The sequence below is a fragment of the Musca autumnalis genome, unplaced genomic scaffold (assembly GCF_047663935.1).
Source record: "Musca autumnalis isolate F117 unplaced genomic scaffold, ASM4766393v1 scaffold_2, whole genome shotgun sequence".
Classification (NCBI taxonomy): domain Eukaryota; kingdom Metazoa; phylum Arthropoda; class Insecta; order Diptera; family Muscidae; genus Musca; species Musca autumnalis.
The window spans coordinates 177,552,274-177,565,850 of NW_027411755.1; the positions used below are offsets into that span (position 1 = coordinate 177,552,274).

Genomic DNA, 13,577 nt, shown 5'->3' on the forward strand with positions numbered 1-13,577 from the left:
GGGTTGTTTAGGTTTTCGCGATTTTGCTTAGAAACCGCATTTCCTATCAAAATGGAACTAAAACAAATATTGTAGCTATGAAAATTCTCTACAAGAGCGACCTTTTTGGTATTTTCGTAGTTTTTACCATTTTTGAGATATAGAAGTTCAACTTGGGATAATGTACTGACTGTTTCGCCCCCTTATAAAACAATGTCATGTAGGGTGCGCCTTAACTAACTTTTGATGATAACCGCTTACACAGGGAAAGTTTTTGTGAATTCTGAATCAGCAGTGTTCATAGATGAGAAAAATCCAAAAACAAGAAAAAATCGCTGTAGGGATTTTTAAATAAATCGCGATCAAAATTCACATTTTTACGTGTTTTTTAGGTTTTTACGATTTTGCTTGAAAACCGCAAGTCCAATCGAAATGGAGCTAAAGAAAATGTTGTAGCTGTCGAAATTCTCTAGAGGATTGACGTTTATGATTTGTTCCCAGCGTGTACCATTTTTGAGATAAGGAAGCTCAGTTTACATTTTTAGTTTTTTTTTTTGTTAGGGTTTCGCGAATTTGCTTGAATACGGTAAGTCGTATCGACATGTGACCTGAGAAAATCTTAAAGCTGTGAAAATTCTCTACAAGACTGGCTTAAGTAACTTATCCTTAGTTGTAAGATTTTTTTAGATATATAAGTTTAAGTTGGCAATTTGCAGTCATGACATTGTTTTATAAGGGGGCGATACAGAATTGAATTGAATTTGAATTGTCCCAATTTGAACTTCTATATCTCAAAAACGGTAAACCCACGAGAATATCAGAAAGGTCAATCTTTTAGAGAATTTTCATATCTACAACATTTGTTTTAGTCGCATTTTGATAGGAGATGTGGTTTCTAAGCAAAATCGCGAAAACCTAAACAACCCCTAAAAATGTCAACTTAAATCGCGATTTATTTAAAAAGCGCTCCAGCGATTTTTTTTGTTTTTTGATTGTTCTCATCTATAAACATTGTAGTTTCAGAATCCGCAAAAATTTCCGAGGTGTAAGCACCTTCCATTTAAAATTGTTTCAAGAGCACCGTGACCCTTAAAGAAGACTAAGTGCCAAATTTCAGCCATTTCGGTGTGATAATGAAGCTAGTACCTTCAAAATAATGCCGGGCATACACTATGGGCATGCAGGACAGCAACCGATGAACCCTTGTGTAAGTGTGTGATTGAATAGTGTGTGGCATTCCTTCAATCCATATTGCAAAAATTATGAAATTTCCTCCAGAACTCGATTTTGGGTTGAAGTTTTCCAAATTTTTAATTTCCTCACAAATAATATTTGTTGTTTTCAAAAATTATTTGTTGGTTACTTGGAAAATAAACAAAATTCATCGGATTGAAAGGGGTTCATTTACAAAATCAAAACTATTTTGATTTCAATCCTGCCAAAACTACTCCCAAATACATTGACAAAAACTTCAAAATTTACTAATACTATTACAAATGCTGTCCTGCATGCCCATAGTGTATGCCCGGCATAACGAAAATCGGGAGGTACCGTTTTAAGGGGGCTATATCAAAACGTGGACCGATATAGCCCATTTTCAATACCAACCATCCTGTAAGTAATAAAAACTTCTGTACCAAATATTGACTCTCTATCTTTAAAATTGCGAGCTGTATATTGATTTCAACAGACAGACAAACGGAAGGACGAACGGACGGAGAGACGGACATGGTTAAATCGACATAGAGTTTTAAGCTGATCAATAATATATATACTTTATAGGGTCTTCGACGAATATTTCGATGTGTTACAAACGGAATGAAAAATTTAAATATACCCTCCATAATATGGTGGAGGGTATAAAAAACCTCACCGAAGAGTTTATTACCAAAAGAGGTTTCAGACAAGGAGACGGCCTGTCGTGTGATCTCTTCATCATCCCGTTGGAAAAGGTCATACGAGACGCAAAGGTCAAAAGAAGTGGGACACTATACACCAATAGCCACATGTTACTTGCTTCTTCTGATGATATAGACATCATGGGACGATCAGTAAAAGAAGTAACCGATACCATTATGAAGGTCGAAGTAGAATCTGGCTAAGGTGGGTCTGGCAGTAAACGGCGTTAAAACCAAGTTGATGGTATCGACGCGTAATATGTCCACAGATCTCGCACCATCTGTGAATGTTGGTAACGGGTGTTTTTTTTACAGGTTTGTTTTTCGAATAGAGATAAAACTGGCATTGTGTGGTCAAATCTGGCAACTCTAATGTCATTTATGTTCAGTTTGGTTTGCCATTTCATCATGAACAGGTTGACAAAAGAACAACGCTTGCAAATAGAGCAAATTTATTTCGAAAATAATGGTTCAGTTCGCGAAGTTTACCGCAAGCTCCGTCCATTTTATGGTCGACATAATCGTCCATCGGAGCAATTAATATGATTAATCATGGATCGTTTTCGCACAACGTTTACTCTATATGATAATACGCATCCGCAGAGACGTCAAACCGTGCGCACCGAAGAAACAATTGCCGCTGTAGAGCAAAGTGTTGAAGAGGACCCGAATGAATCGATTCGCCACCGTGCACAGCAATTGGAGCTTTGTCCATCAACTTTATGGAAGATTTTGCGCAAAGATCTTGGCTTGCGACCTTACAAGATCCAGCTTGTGCAAGAATTAAAGCCGCGAGACCATGCAATGCGTCGTGATTTTGGTGTATGGGCCGAAAATGAGATTGATCTCGATGCTGATTTTCATCGCAAAAGTTTTGTTCAGTGATGAGGCTCACTTTTGGTTGAATGGCTACGTCAACAAGCAAAATTGCCGCATTTGGAGTGAAGAGAATCCACATAAGACCCTTGAGACACCATTACATCCACAAAAACTGACTGTTTGGTGTGCTCTATGGGCTGGTGGAGTCATTGGGCCATACTTCTTCCGAAATAATGATGGAGAGGCAGTTACCGTTAATGGAGACCGGTATGGAGCCATGATAACCGACTATTTTGTTCCTGAATTGGATGTCATGAATGTGGATGAGTTGTGGTTCCAACAAGACGGCGCTACATGCCACACAGCGCACGTCACAATCGATTTATTGAAGGAAACATTCGATGAGCGCATAATTTCGCGGAATGGACCTGTCAATTGGCCACCAAGATCGTGTAATTTGACACCATTGGATTATTTTCTTTGGGGATATGTGAAGTCGCTCGTCTACGCCAACAAACCAGAAACGTTAGGGGAATTGGAAGCCAACATTCGTGGCGTTATTGCCGACATACGGCCCCATATGCTCGAAAAAGTGGTTGAAAATTGGACCTCTAGAATTGGCTTTATTCGAGCCAGCCGCGGCGGCCATATGCCCGAAATCATATCTAAACATTAATGGCATAAAATTATCCTTCCAATAAAGCCAAAATGATGGACATTAAAACGATTTTCTTGTGTTTTATTTCAATTCGAAGTTCTATACCACTAAAAAACACCCGATACGTACAATTTTCAGGTAGTAGAGGACTTCGTCTACATCGGCACCGCCATAATCACAAAAAACAATATCAGTTGTGAAATACTAAGAAGAATAGTGTTGACCAACAGATGATACTTCGGGCTGAGCAAGCAGTTTAGGAATAAAGCCACATCTCGTCAAACAAAAGTAACACTTTACAAAACACTGATACTGTCCGTGCTAATGTATGGCTCCGAAGCATGGGTACTTGCGCAAGCAGATAAGGCAGTGCTTGATGTGTTCGAGAGAAAAATTCTTCGAAAGATCTACGGACCAATCTGCGTTGACGGCGAATGTCGACGTCGTATGAACAACGAGCTGTATCAACTATACAACGTCATCAATATAGATGAACGAATAGAGATACAGCGATTGCGTTGGCTAGGCCATGTCATAAGAATGAGTGATGACGAACCCGCTAAAAAGGCGTCTAAATAAGGACCGCATGGCGGTTCAAGCAGATCTGGAAGGCCAAAAATTCGTTGGAGCGAACAAGTGAAACGAGACATCAGAAATCTACATACATATCCCAGATTGGGAAAATACAGCAGCAAACACACGCAGAAAAATATATGTTAGAAATACGTTTGGATACAAACAAATATTTGTTTGGGACTGGTTTGTGTCCAAACAAATATATGTTTGCAACATTTTGTAACATATCTCAATTTTATTTGTTTGGGTACCAACATATTTTTTATGTCAGAACATACTTTTTATGGTTGGAGAGAAGATTTTTGTCAAAGAGAGTAACAACAGGACTCTCGCGGCTGCTTTATGCTGTTTTATAACGAAACACGTGTGTGTCGTGCTTTGTTGTTGTTAACCAACGTAGCTAGCGAAGAGGAAAGAAAGAAATGGTATTAATTATGTTGTTCTTTTTTCAGTTTTCTAAATACAATCGTTGAGTAAAGACGGTAAAGTGAGTGAATAGATCAGTGTTTTGTGTTTTCTTGAAGATATGGTGCTTTTTTAGTAAATTAAATGCCCAATACATTTTATAATTTAAAAATTTTATAATTGATTGAAAAAGGTGAATGGAAATATTTTATTGGACAAGGAAGAAATCGCATTTAATATTGGTAATTACAACAACATAATTAATACCATTTCTTTTTTTCCTCGTCGCTTGCTACGTTGTTTAACAACAACAAAGCACGAAACACACGTGTTTCATTATAAAACAGCATAACGCAGCCGCGAGAGCCCTGTTGTTACTCTCTTTGACAAAAATCCTCTCTCCACCCATACAAAATATGTTCTAACATAAAAAATATGTTGGTACTCAAACAAATAAAATTGAGATATGTTACAAAATTTTGCCTACATGTATTTGTTTGGACACAAACAAATTATGTTTGGATCCAAACTTTTTTTTTAGCGACCAGTCCCAAACAAATATTTGTTTGGATCCAAACATATTTCTAACGTATATTTTTCTGCTTGTAGATTAATAAAAATTCGTCTAAATTAACTTAAATCAAACGGGGTTACCTTCGTAACATTACTTACTCATTCCAAGCGATGGATACTACTGGGTTTGAAACAGAACCATCTACTACCTCTTCCTCCTCTTCCACTTCTTCTTCTGAACTGCTTAGATCCGAAGCGTCTTGGTATTCTTCCCTCCCTTTAGGACGCAGTATAATATGATGTTTACTTATTTGCTCTTCGAACAACAGTTTAACGAAGTTATATTCTATATTCTGTGTTAAGTGCAATTTAAAAACAGCCACCCCATGCGAATTAATTTCACTTTCCGCGACAACTTCAGTTCCTTGGGGATTTTTACAATCCTCAATTAAAATTAATTTCATTGGTGATTTAACGTTCGTTATTGGCCGGCCAGTTATGTGTTTGACCACAGCGCTCACCTCGAATGTTTCATTAACTTCATATTCTTGTGGCATATCAAGTAAGGTTAACGTGTAGCGTTGCATAATGAAGTACGCTTTGGTTGAAGTGTTTCCTTGCATACCCGAAAATGAATCCGTAATATTGATATTGAAATTTATTTGCAAACAATTGACTTCTTTGTAGTATTGTTCAAAATCAAGTTCTTCCATAAAATTGAATTCCAAACTTAGTATACCATCAGTTTCCATGATTTTTTCTGCGCTAGACAGGACTTTGTCATCATCCATTAGTTTTGCATTAAGTTTCACAATGCCTTTTACAAAATCACCATTGGGATATTTGGAGTAAATTGTTAGATTCGTTATCCTGTCCAAGATAGGCACCTCTTCATCACTTTCGATTTCAATGGTAAATTCTGGTGGGTTATATTTTGCTACTCGAAACGGTTTTTGGGTTTTGACTTTATTTCCATGGCCTTCGGTAATGGAAATTATCCATTGTCCATACCTTGTCTGGTGGGACAATTGAAATCGTCCATGATGAACACCATTGTGGAATGGTATGTTCTTTACTTCCCGAAGTTTATGATTCTCCCTATCTTGTATGATCAAGTTTAGTGGTTCGAACAGTTTGGCTGGCTTTAGTTTTCTGTCCAAGGCTATGATTCGATACTGTACTGTATCTCCAGGTTTATAGGTGGCTTTGTCCATTTGCAAATGTACGCAGGGGTGTGCACATTTATAAAATAGCTTTGCTGATTCCTTAAAAATCAAACCCTTTGTCCCTTCGGCATGAAGTATGTATTGATCGTCCTTCAGCTGAGGGGGAATTTTGAAGTTTACAATTGCCGAAGATAATGGTTGTATTTCTATGGTTTCACTTTGGTTATATGATATACCCGTTATAGCCAATTGAATGGTCACTGGTCCGGAGTTTTGGTGCAATGTGACTGTTACTGTGTAATCAGTATCCGGTTGAATTGAACCTGGAGCAACAATGGTGTAAAAGCTGAAAGAAATATACAAATTATCGTTAAATACTTTCATATATATTGGGTTACCTCCCGCTTCTACTCAATTATCAACTATATCTTCTGTTAATAGGCGTGGCAATTGCGACCGGTGAATGCAGAATTTATGTGGTTGTTCTGTCGAAATTTTTAAATTTTGTGTGACAACATTAAATAATATTATATGTCTATAGGCTCCGATTTCTGCGTAAAATATGGTAGTGGCCAGATTTGAACAACTTTATATATACAAAGTCAGATCTAGTAATAAAAGAATGTCTTAACGATGCACAGTGAGACAAAAATAGTAAATATTGGCATATCATCTTAAAACTTTAGAGACTGTGTATTTATCTCTACATGAGAATCGTCACAAATTTTGAGCATGATCAAGTATGCTTAAGTATCCTTCCGTTACTAAAACCATTTATACACATACATATCAATTAATAATACCACTTAATGATGTATTAAAAATCAATGTCAAACAAGTAAAAATTATCCGTCGGATTTGCCAGCAGAGATATATCCTTAGCTTGTGTGATTTGAAAATATTTTTTTATACCCTCAGCCTTTAGGCTAGAAAGGGTATATACTAGGACGGAGCGATTTGTATGGAAGGAAAAAAACCTTAATGGGCCCTTCGCGTTTCTTATTCCTGGGATTGAACTGAGCAAAAAAGTCTACTAGACCATAGGTCTATCGTGAAAATCGAGCCTATATATATAATTTTGCATCAGAACGCTTAAATATTTTTCTGGTCAACTTTTGTAGCACAGTGCCATTTATCGACATTTTTCGAAAAGTTTGCACATTCTCAAGGCCAAAACCGCCTGAAGGAGCGTTCCAATGCTTTTGCGATGTATTAGAGAGTTCTTAACTACTGTCTTGGCTACAATTGTTGCCCGTGTGTTTGATCGAAAATCTCAATGTTTTGGTTGTTATATGCCAAAATGTCCAAAAAACGTGGATAAAAAACTTAAAGTAAAAATCGGGAGGCTCGATTTTCACGATAGACCTATGGTCTAGTAGACGTTTTTGCTCAGTTCAATCCCAGGAATAAGAAACGCGAAGGGCCCATTAAGGTTTTCAAATCGCCCCGGCCTAGTATATACACTTTCATACGGTCAAAATGTGCCTCTTCGAAATAATGGTTTTAGACTGTGGGGCTGTGGGGCTATATCAAAACGTTGAACTGCACTGCTAAACTTCTGGGGGAAAGTTTTGTAGCCCCAAAGAAGAATGAATACGGAACTACAGCCCTTTCGGTGTGATCATGAGGATAGAACATTTAAAATGAAGAACATCGGGAGGTACCGTTCTATGGGGAATATATCAGGACGTGGACCTATAACAACTAAATATTGGGGAGAAGAAGACTTAATACCTATTTACAGTCATTGTGATAATGAGACTAAAACATTTGAATTGCCGAACATCGAGAGTTACCGATCTACGAGAGCTATATGAAAATATAGACCTGCAATGACAAATTTCGGGGGAAAGTTTTGTAGCCCCAAAAACGGCTTAATGCCAAATGTCAACCATTTTTGAAACCGAAAAAAGGAGCTGCCATTCTTTGGGGGGCTATATTACAACGTGGACCTTTATAGTCAACTTTCAACACCAAACATCCTAGGAGTAATATAAACTTATCTACCAAACAAGTAAGAAGTCCTTAAGTTCGACCGGGGCGAACTTCTTGTACCCTCCACCATAAACTAATTTTAACAAAAATGCAATAATTAGTTTCATTTTCTGTTTGCAATTTTAGGTGCAAAACTTTTTCGACCACAGATTAAATTATCTAATTAATTCGAAAAATGTGTTCAGTCAGATAAAAGGTACCATCTCCGGGGGGCTATATCAAAGTGTGGACCTATCTTTACAATTTTCGATGGAAAAGCTTTGTAACTGCAAGGAACTTCCATTGTAAAATTACGATTAGTTCCGTCAAACAATGTCGCTTAGACTCTCCGTAGGTACCACTGAGAACCTCAAATGTGAAATTACTGTCAGTTCGGTTAAACATTTTAGCTTGAGTCCTAAAAATACCGAAAATCGGGAGGTACCGTTGTATGTGAGCTTTTTTCGAGTCGACGTTTCATGACCACAGAGAACCTCAAATGTCACATTACAGCTAATTCGGTTAAAAATTGTAGCTAAAACTCTTAAAATGCCTAAAATCGGCAGGTACGGACCTATATAAAAATTTTTTTGGTGGAGAAGTGCTGCTACCACTAAGAACCTCAAATGTCAAATTGGTTCAAAAGTGTAGCTAAAATCCGCAAAATACAGAAAATCGGGAGGTACCTTTATTTTGGGGGCTATACCAAAACGTAGGCCGATATAGCACACTCTGGTTCAAAACTATTGTGTTCCAGCTCAATTATTGTGGACGCTAGAGTGATTACAATAGACAGACGGACGGACGGACATGGCTATATCGGTGGAGGGTATAAGAACAATGCTCTATCTTTATAATTGCGAGCATACGGAAGGACGGACGGACATCGTTATTTCGGCTTGGAATTGAATACTAATCAAAAATATACATTTGGGGAATTCTGAGTGAAATCAAACACTTTTTGAAATTTTTAATTTTATTTCCTTTATTTTTTGATGGGTTGATGCTGTTCATCAGCAAAACATTTCGGATTTTTTCTGGTTTTTTGACTAAAGGTTGCAGAGATATCGCGCCTTTAAAAAGTCGAATTGTGTAAAAACTATATGCAAAGAAATACTCATAAGTTTTTTCTAATATTGGTCCAAATAGAAAAATCATTTGTTTTTATCAGCTATCTAATAAAAAACAGAAAAAGATTTTGCACGGTGGGCATGGATGTAATTTTCGCGATTTTGTATTTAAAATCGATTTTTCTCAATGATTTTAATCTTCGATTTTCTTGAAAATTTTTGTATTAAATTACGATTAATTACAAACAAATTGAGTCCCATTTGGTAGTGGGATTCGAGCAATTCAGTCAGTACAATTTTTCCTTTGTATTAGTGTCAAACATTTATTTTACCTAAACATAAAAATTTTAATTTATTAATATTATTTTGTTGTTTTATTTAGGAATTTATCTCAAACATTTAAAAAACTTCTTCATTTTTCGATTTTAAAAATGTTTAACAATTGTTGTATCAGACCGGACAATAAACTAACTAAATAAATAATGAAATAACTACAGCTTGAGAATTATATCCAAGCCGAATAATGTAACAAATGAGGCGTCCAGCGCCAAAACGGCCTAACATACAGGTTCAAAAAAAATCAGACAGACTATAAAGATTTAACCGAAACCTTTTCAAATAAATACTAAAAACTTCATATTGCATTGTTTTAGCAGGTATTATAACCTACCGTTCGTTATACAATGCAATAGGGAGCCTTTGAAGCGATTTCCCTGAAATTAACATCAAACGCTCAATGTTTGCCGTTGTTATGTATATTTTATTAATTTCGGTGTGTGTGCCCTAGGTACAAGTTTAGTTAAACTTAATGAGTGCATCGGCTTGCAAATTAATTTTCGAGACAACGGTGGTTGCGCCCCCGATCAAGAAAAACGATATATTTTCAAATCTCCTTAAATGGTTCAACGATCCATCAGCCATGGAAAACTAAAACACATAATTAGATCGCTTTAGGATAAAGACAAGGGACATGGACTATAAAAAATCCTAAACAGCATCAATGTGTGAAAAAATCCGACAGTCCGTAGGAGAAAAGAAAGTTTACAGACAAAATCTGTTTTTAAATTTCTAATACTCCTCGGTTTGGCAATGAACCGAAGAAGTGAGGTAGAAAATACCTATTTTTGAATTGTCAAGCATAAAGTCCATAAAAAGATTCATTTAAAACGTATTACGTCGGTTCAGCAATGCTGACCAGGGTCTGCTAGTCATTGATAAAAATTGATTTTAAATATTAAATCACGAAAATTGCATCCAAGCCCACCATGCAAATTTTTTCTATTTTTTTACCCTCAGCATTTATGCTAACGAGGGTATATACACTTTCATACGGGCAAAATGTACCACATCGAAATAATGGTTTTAGATCCCAAGTATGTTTGGACGAAACGTGTTTCAGACAATTTAGAGTCGATTAAGCAATGTCCGTCCGTCTTTCTGTCTGTCTGGCTGGCTGGAGCGCACGATTACTCTCGAACGGATAAACCGATTCGGTTAAAATTTTGGCTTTCGTAATATTTTGCCCAAACTTTGTTTAAGTTCGAAGATGGGCTATATTGGTCCACTCCTTCCGGTACCTCCCCCACAAAAGTTCGAAAATGTTCGGACAATTTGTGCGCACGATAACACTTGAAGGGAGTAACCGATTTGGTCCATGCTTTGCCCATCGTGAAATGTGGAGCAGACTTAGATAAGGTTTCAATATGGACTCAATCGGCCCACTCTTTCGGGTACCTCCCACACAAAATTTCGGAAAAGGTCAGTTTAGAACCATCTCTCGAATTTTTGTTTGAGCAACTTGTATTAACTGCCTTCCATACGACGGTACAAGTTTCACAGGGGCAAGTCCATACTTCCTGAGAAAATACCCCGAAAGTTGCAAAAAACCCCTATGGCACCGTGTGAGGTGGTTGGAGCGCAAGATAACTCTCGAATGGATCTGCCGATTCGGTCCAAAATTTGATCTTAGTAATATTTTGTCCAAACATAGTTTAAGTTTGAAGATAAGCCATATCGGTCCACTCCTTTAGGTACCTCCCCCACAAAAGTTCAAAACTGTTCGGAAAAATATTTCGTACGGTAACTATTGAAGGGAGTGGCCGAATTGGTCTATACTTTACACATCCTAATATATCTACCAGATATAGATCAGGTTCAAATATGGACTATATTTGTCCACTCCATCCGGTACCTCCCACACAAAATTTCGGATATGTTCAATTTAAGACATGCTCTCGAATCACTTTGATTTTTGTTGAAGCAACTTGCATTCGCGGCCTAAATTGCGATGGTAAAAGTTTTTTTTTTAGGGGCAAGTGCATAATTCTTGACAAAAACATATCAGATTCGAATATGGACTATATTTATCTACTCCTTCGGGTACCTCCCACACTAAATTGTGGATAACTTCACTTTAAGACCTGCTCTCAAATCAGTTAGATTTTTGTTGAACTAATTGCATTCGCTGCCTAAATTACGACAGTAAAAGTTCTTTTAGGGGCAACTCCATACTTCTTGAGAAAACAGACCGAAAGTTGTAAAAAAACCCTATGGCATATGTAGTGATTGGAGAGCTCGAATACTGCGTTCGTTCATACTTTAGATATAGTAATATTTCTTCGAATATTAGATGAAATTCGAAGGTGATGCTTATAGGTCCGCTCCTTCCGTGACCTCCCCCACAAAAGTTCGAAAATATTCGCTAAAATGGTACGCACGATATCTAGTAGACGTAGCATCCGATTTGGTCCAAACTTTGAATCTCTTAATATTGTCGAAACTTAGTTTATGTTTAAATTTGGGACCTATCTGTCCAATACTTGGTGTACCACCCACACAAATATTCAAAATTTTGGTGTGGTTAAGGGGTCTGTTCGAGGACCCTTTACACATTTTTACCGAAGGTTTTCCTAGTGGCCCTGTTTACAGCAATATTATGTTTTTCGTAGGATAGTATAGATAAAACCTATCTATCGATAACCCCGCAAATTTTCGAGCTGTAATCCTATCCATATTTTTGTCGGTTTATACGCTCAATATTTTGAAAATTCCCTAAATACATAAGTTTTTTTTTTTTTTTTGGAAAAAAGATTTTTCAGTCCATACAGGCTGAGGGTATATCTCTGTCGGCAAAGTCGACTAATACTTTTTTACTTGTTTTTTTATTTTTTAATAAGCTGATAAAAAACTAAAAATAAACGAAACACGCGGTTGAAACACCTTTTTCTAATAAAACACGTACATATGTATTTAGGAGTCTTCAGAATTTTGGGCGTATGAAATCTCAAAAGTTTGGACAAAATATTTCGAGATACAAAGTTTGGACCAATTCGGCAGCTCCGTTTATGAGATATTGCGCTTACCATTTTAGGGAATATTTTATATGCAAAATGTGGACCAACGCAGTATTCGGTTCACTACACATGCTGGCCGTAGGGTTTTTTTTACAGTTTTCAGGTCATTTTCTCAAGAAGTATAAACTTGCCACTGAAAAATAATTGTACCATCGTAATAGGAGCCTTGAGTACAACCTATAGCAAGAAATATCAAAACAATTCGAGTTTAGGTCCAAACCGGCACTTTCCGAAATTTGGTGTGGGAGGTATCCGAAGGAGTTGACATACATATATAGTCTATATTCTAACCTGATCTATGTATCGTAGAAGTATTACGATGTCCAAAGTAATATTTTGCCCAAAGTCAAATCATGTTATAAGGTGGGCCTTATAGATCCACTTCAATGGGTACCTCGCCGGAAAATTTTTTCGCTAAAATGGTGCACACTATAACTCTCGAAGACAATAACCGATATGGTCGAGAGTTATAGTGCGCACCATTTTAGCGAAAAGTTTTGAACTTTTGTGGGACAGGTACCCATAGGAGTGGACCGATTAGGCCCATCTTAGAACTATGACAATTTCTGCTGATCTGTTCCAAAACTTCTTTTGCCACCATCGAAAATTCTATTTATTTTTAAAATAAGGGATCTGGTCGTAGGACATTTAGGTATACCACTCCTGTTATTGTTATTTTTTACAATCATAGGCTAAGGTCCAAAGTCGACTGATTCTTTTTATTTGTTTTATTACAAATTTAATATGATATCTCTTCACACTATGAAAAGTCTATAAGGACTTAACAAAATAATCTCTGAAAATGCCACGATTACGGCATTGATGTCGCTGTAGTATTCAAAATCTCTTGGTTTGAGAAAAACTTTCTTCATAAAAAATTCATTTTTTATATATACCCTTCATTATTTTTCTTAACAATATTTTCTTGCATTTTCACTTAGATATTCATATATCGGACACGTCAGCATACTACTAAGCACAATAAACAACTGAGAACAGCTGGAGTAGCTAATAGACAATGTGTGAATGAATCCATTGTAGCGAAGAGTCTATCCCAACATGTTCTCAAATCAAAGAGAATACATATGTATGTTAGAAAGTTTTTCTATAGATTTAATTATATATATGTGTATCTTTTAGATAATAATAGATCAGATGATGATGAT

The 13,577-nt window shown here is 36.7% G+C and overlaps 1 protein-coding gene across 1 annotated transcript in view; it reads right to left on the bottom strand.

Moving 5' to 3' along the window:
* The window catches only part of LOC141394920 (thioester-containing protein 1 allele R1-like), a 39,704-nt gene extending 26,265 nt beyond the window's left edge, over positions 1–13,439 (bottom strand). Inside the window, exons 1-2 of the mRNA XM_073970080.1 lie at positions 13,308–13,439; positions 5,008–6,360 (exon numbers count right to left, since the gene is read on the bottom strand). Coding sequence (XP_073826181.1) covers positions 5,008–6,360; positions 13,308–13,342 — 1,388 coding nt within the window. The 5' untranslated portion in view covers positions 13,343–13,439. The remainder of the gene's footprint in view (positions 1–5,007; positions 6,361–13,307) is intronic.
* Positions 13,440–13,577: the final 138 nt, after the last annotated feature.